We start from the raw sequence: 6,103 nt of genomic DNA on the forward strand, positions 1-6,103 counted from the left end.
AAATATATTTTATTATTTAAAAAAATAAATTAGCCAATAGATTGGGTTAGAAAACATCACCACACATTAGAAAATCAGAATAGCTTTTAATAATTATAAATATTGAGATAATTTATTGCTGATGTGCACAAACAATCAGTTGTAGGAGTAGTTTAACTCAGTGATCAGAATTTCAGAAAGGAAAGCTGGTCAGATTGTTGAATAATGTGAACTGAAGAAGATGACTTTCTGAAGCTAAAGCATAGCTTTCAAGAGTATGTAAATCATCTGCTACTAAGAGTTCAAATTCTTAGTGACTTTCATTGTTATCATGTGTTTAGTCTCAGCTGGTGTTGAGGAGGAGGAAGAGGATGGAAAGTATCCTAATTTTTTATAGATTAAATAAGGTTTCTTGCACTTTCTCGATGTTTGTAGTAAAGTCTGTGTTTCATTACTACTTTGCTATGGAAATTATCTTTTTAATGTTTATGAATTTTTTTTAATTTCCCTCCCCCTCTCATCCCCCGAAGGAGGAGATGATGGTAAGTCATCTTATTTTGCTTGGCTTGCAGAAATGAAGTAAGCATTAGAGAGTTTTGGACATCTGATTTATTCACTTTATTGCTGTTGCATTAGAGGGCAGGAAAGGTATATTTCTGTGCAAGTGATTAATCAGAAAATGGTTTTATTGGGACAATTCTTTCATTTGGAGTAGCGGGAAGGAGTGAATAAGAGCACAGTACAGTTCTGTTGTTGGTTCTCATCCCTGTAACAGAGTATGTATTATGGTGATGTTATTAGCGAGATAACTGGAGATGCATAAAGGATTCCTGGGTCTCCTCCAGACCCCTGCTGATACTGATGTCAGATGCCTTAAAAGAAGAGGGATAGGATTTTTTTGTGTATTTTCTTGAATGCCCTTGATTTTGGAAAGGTGGGGGGAGAGACTGGGGCGAAAAGGCATTTGGCCTGTCTTCAGTGAGACAGACTAAGATTTTTTTTCAGTCAGCTGAAAGCTCTCAGGCAAAAGATACAAGCCCACAAGAAACCAAGTAGCCGTCAAGGTAAAGGCTATCGGACGTAATTACACTTTTCCATCACCTCTTTCACCACTGGTGCATACAACCAGGGCTGTGCTTCCGTACCTTCTCATTGCCCTGACCAGTAGCTTAGTCAGGCTCATTCATTTATTTCTCCTCTTCTGACCCCAACCGATTTAAACCTCAAAGTTCAGCTGCTTCAGTGCCTGTTCTCACTTTAGTAGCTAAATTATTTAGCTTCACGTTCAGATAGCAACTAATGTTAATATGCATAGCAATATACAGGTACTGTAATGTTGAAAATGAATATTCTTCATTTTTAACGATGTACTTTGTATTTACAGGAGAATCTTTCTACACGTGGCTAGAAGGTAAAGGCTCTTGGATGGGTTAATATTAAATTCACTAGAAGAAATACGAGTATTTTCTTCACCTCTCCAAATATTTTTCATAGTGTAGGCTCTCTTTAATAAAATATGTGAACTTCTGAATGTCACTCAATTTTTTTCTTGATGATCTTTTGAAATATCAGTCACTTAGATGGTGTACTTCTTAAACCTTTAGTGTAAAGGGGAAGTTCACTTTAATACCAGTTCCTTTGAATTTTCTCCTCATTTTAGGTATTTAAGCAGGGACATTATTATTAGTAACATTGCTAAGCATTTTTAGTTGAAAACAGCTCTGAAAAACATTAAAGTTTTTGATGGTTCTGTTCCCAGGATATAAATATGTGTTCAGAAGGCAAAGCAATTTTGTTTTTATTTGTATTTATATTATTATTACAGCGGTGCAATCAAAATCACATTTTGGACGTGTGCAGAAAAGTAAATGAGTTGTTAGTTTTAAACTTTGGTCATTCTGTATTTTATAAGCCCTTGCTTGTCTGGTTAGAAATCTCTAACTGGTGCTGCTGTAGGAAAGCGTGCAAATTCACATGCTTTCCAAAATGTGGTCTGAAAATGAGGCCGTATCTTAGCCTCATAAATAGGTGTCACCATCATCTCTTCCTGCTTCTATTTGTGAGAGTGGAAATCACCCAAACATATCTTTGGGAACGAAGCAAACTCCTAAATGCCAAGTGTAGTCTCTGTCTCTGGTATTATAAGTAATTTCTGCATTCAAACTATACTTTGATCACCTTTTGCCATTGTATTTCTGTTTACACTGTAGAAGCCTGTATCCATCAAAGTCATATTTTTCAAGGTTTTGCTCTGTGCTTTTAAATCTTTCTTGAATTTAGAGTAGAGCTGGGAAGAAATAATTTTTCTGTTTTTCAATGCCGTAAGGTTTTCTGGGGTTTTTGATGTTTTTCTGTTTTCCACCTACTCTAATTTAGTGGTAACTTTAATTCTAGTTAGGATAGGTCACAGTATAGTTCTGGTTTCCAGACTTCAAAATTCAAGACTATTTTAAACTTACTGCTCAAACAACATAAACATCTTATTTTTGTGTGGCAATTTGTCTGTGCTAACTGACCAGATACTTATTTGACTGTATTTATTAGAACACTAAAATACCAAGTAAGAAATGTCAAACTTCACTGTTAGTACTTCTTAATAGAATAAATAATAGATACATTCTTCTATGATAGATATAAAAGCCTATTAATAGTGCTAAGTACTGTAATTGTAACTCTTGGAAGTTAAACAATGCAGATTTGCATCACGAAAATGTCAAGGCATATTAGTTTAATACGTTATTTCCAGTATTCAATTTGCGGTCTGTTTGTCTTTTCCTGGACAGGTCTTTGCCTTGAGAAAAGGGTATTTTATAAACTCATTTCTGGACTTCATGCTAGCATCAACTTACATCTGTGTGCAAATTATCTTCTTGAAGGTAATTTAAGTCTAGGTAAAATTGATGAATGAAATTCTACAATATCTGTAACTTGTATTTGGTTTTGTCCTGAACATTTTTGATCTATATTTAGTTGCTTGCTTTTTCTAAATGTGTGTTTTATTTCTCCTGCCCTTTCCTCCGTGTAGAAACCTGGGGGAAGCCTCGCTGGGGACCAAATGTGAAAGAGTTCACTCGCCGCTTTGATCCTATTGAAACAAAAGGAGAAGGACCAAGGAGGCTCAAAAATTTGTATTTCTTGTATTTGATAGAGCTACGTGCTTTGTCAAAGGTTGCACCATACTTTGAGCGTTCAGTTGTTGACCTTTACACTGGAAATGGCCGTGAGGATGCTGAATCTAAAGCTCTCTTACTAGATATCTTCAGGGATACAAAGTAAGGCATAGGGTTTTTTATCAATAGTTTGAAATTCTCAGATGTATTCACAAGTGAGAATAGTTGACTTCTTGATAGTATATAGGACAAGAGGGAGAGCGGAATGGAGATACTAAGTAATGGGAGAGAACAAGGGGACTTTGTACATTCAACAGGAAAAGATGAGTATTTTTTGAGATTTGAATATACCAATCTTTGAAAAAAACAAAAAACCTCAAATAAACAAAAAGCAAAAAAAACCCTCCCACAACACCCTGGATTACTCCCTATTTGTTGCTTTTTCTGATTCTTCAGTATAAGATACACCTGATTTACTTTGAAAAGGAGAATAGTACATGCAGGCTTTTAACGATCCAGTGAGTAATCCAGCTTTTATCATAGACTTGACCTCTGGTGTTTTAGCCATCCCGTCTTCCTCCTGTTTAAGGTTCTAAGGTTCAGGTCCTTTGCTCGCCTCCTCGCTGATTTTTGTGATTGGTAATGTGCTGTGTGGCTGCTTCGCTGTCCATAATCTTGCTACGTATTTGAGATGTGGTCAGTCAGTAATCAACTGACAGGCAAACATGAAGACAATTACACTGTATATTAGAAAGAAATCTTAATCAGTGGAAATGAAGGAAATTCTCAACAAAACTGTAAATAACAGGTTTCAAGTTACAGTGAATAGTAAAAACTGATACCATTCAGAGTCTCCCACAAAGGCTGGGAACTGTGAAGAGTATTTTACACTGGTGGCACCAGCTGTTCCCCGAGCTTTGATGGAGCACTGTAGTGTATACCAACGTTTGGGATTTTTTTTTATTGCATTTTGTCTTTCTTAGGTCCTTCCGTATGCATTTTGATGAAAAGTCCATGTTTGCTGGAGATAAAAAAGGAGCCAAGTCATTAAAGGTAAAGCTAGTTTTCTGAATGACATCCAAAATATCCATTTTGGAATTATGTTATTTTAGAAAACCTCTCTTCCTACCAGAAGCATATCGATGAGGCCTCTTAATCTGCTTTATAGTAAATTATTACAAAGTGTTGTCCTGAGTTAAGCAGACTGAAATCTCTGCTTTAGTGCCTTGGGTCTGCCATCAGGACTGTGGTGAGGCAAATTAGGTGAATTGGTATTAACAGTAGATGCAGTGGTGTTTTTGAAAAAGAGTATCTGTCTCACGTAAGAATCTGGGGGGGAAAAAAAAGGCAAAACCCCCCATGATGTTTGCTAAAAAACCAGATACCATGTACAGTACAGTATAATACAGTATGGTATTGCAGTTAACATCAGAAACACGTAGTTCCTAGATACGGAAACGTAATGTGAATGCTTTCACTACCTAACGACTTCCAGTGGTAACGTGCTGGTGTTCAGATTGGTGTGCACCAACCCCAACTCCACAATTGGAGTGTGGCTCAGTAATAAAGGTCTGGTTTAATACTTACTGTCGCTTTTAATGCTTATTTTAGTAGTAGTACGGAATTTCACCAGCACTAGAAAGAATGCTACTAGAAAGGTGCCAGAAGTTTTATCAGCCCACCTAGTGTTTTTTCTGAACTTAAACAGTTAATTGAGATAATTTTAATTAGTTCTCTGCTGTGCTTGTTTCCACTGTGACTGAAGCTGCCAAGCAATGATCTACCTGTAGCTTTGGAGAGGAAGTGTCTTTTGTGAGTTGTAGCTTGTTTGCCTCTTTATCGGAAAGTAGGTTGGTTCAAAAGGGATTTGAATAGTGGAAGAAAAACTGTGCAGAAACGCAGATACAGTACTTGTTTGTAGCTCAGAAAACTTTGAGAAAGTTGTTCTGGTGTACAGAATCCAAGCACTAACCTGCATGTCCTCTATTTTGGGTTGGTTTTTTTTTTTTTTCAAGGAATTGACTGTTAGGAGTGGCTTGGAAAAAAGATTCTGGGTTTATGTGGACCTTTTTTATGGCCTGACCACATAAGGTAGTGGTTTTGTTCAGTCTTAGTAAAAGAGGATTGAAAATCTAGTGGTTCTAGATTAGTTTACCTTCTGTTTTTGTGACGCTAAGAGGTACTTTAACATGAACTTTTTTATTTTTTTTGTTTAACTGATAGGAAGAGTTCAGATTGCATTTCAAGAACATATCCCGCATAATGGATTGTGTTGGATGTGACAAATGCAGGCTGTGGGGCAAACTGCAGGTACAGTTTATTTTATGTGTGTGTGTACATGGCGGGGAGCAGAGCTTAGAAGATAAGCATTTATTTCCGTTTGGCAGGATGCCGCTTACCTTAGCATTCAGACTTTCTGCACGTGGATAGTCCTTGATACATTTACCAATATATAAAACCACAGATATGTTTAGTTCACTGTTAAACAATTTTAAAAAAATTTACTTTTTTTTGTTTAGTTTACTAAAATGTATAGGTTTTATTCCCTGAAAAAAAATTTATTTAAAGCAGATGCTTCATGTCAAAGTCTTACTGGCAGTCTCTATCTTACCTGCATTCAATGATCAGATAAGCCATGTAGAATCACCTTCTAGGAGGAAACCTTCCAGGAAATACAGCACTTGCTTAATTCTTGGAAAACCCAGTGTGAGATTTAACTCCACAAATTGAGGCATAAGACAAAGTAGTAATTCAGATTTTCACAGTTCATGCAGAAGGCAGCAAGTGAATGCAAAGGTGTGTGGTAAAGGTGAAAGCTGAAAAACAGTTTCTGTTTCTGGACACTTACTGTTTTTATCTTGTTGAGAAGATTTTAAACCTAAGACTAATGTTAAGTCCAGACTGGGAATAGTTGTTACTTTGGGGTGCCTACTGTACAATACTGCTGTATAGCTGCTTATTAGAGTTCGGTTTTTGAACAAATTTATAACATGAAAAATTTGGTGGTCCCTGCT

At 36.4% G+C, this 6,103-nt stretch overlaps 1 protein-coding gene across 1 annotated transcript in view; it reads left to right on the forward strand.

The window, feature by feature from the left end:
- Nucleotides 1–509: 509 nt before the first annotated feature.
- The window catches only part of LOC104493656 (ERO1-like protein beta), a gene marked incomplete at its 5' end in the record, with an annotated part of 7,889 nt that continues 2,295 nt past the window's right edge, over nt 510–6,103 (forward strand). The window contains 6 exons of the mRNA XM_010136380.1: nt 510–521; nt 1,364–1,390; nt 2,763–2,855; nt 3,005–3,251; nt 4,073–4,142; nt 5,313–5,399. Coding sequence (XP_010134682.1) covers nt 510–521; nt 1,364–1,390; nt 2,763–2,855; nt 3,005–3,251; nt 4,073–4,142; nt 5,313–5,399 — 536 coding nt within the window. The remainder of the gene's footprint in view (nt 522–1,363; nt 1,391–2,762; nt 2,856–3,004; nt 3,252–4,072; nt 4,143–5,312; nt 5,400–6,103) is intronic.

This window comes from Buceros rhinoceros, unplaced genomic scaffold (assembly GCF_000710305.1).
Source record: "Buceros rhinoceros silvestris isolate BGI_N320 unplaced genomic scaffold, ASM71030v1 scaffold14625, whole genome shotgun sequence".
In the NCBI taxonomy this organism is placed as follows: domain Eukaryota; kingdom Metazoa; phylum Chordata; class Aves; order Bucerotiformes; family Bucerotidae; genus Buceros; species Buceros rhinoceros.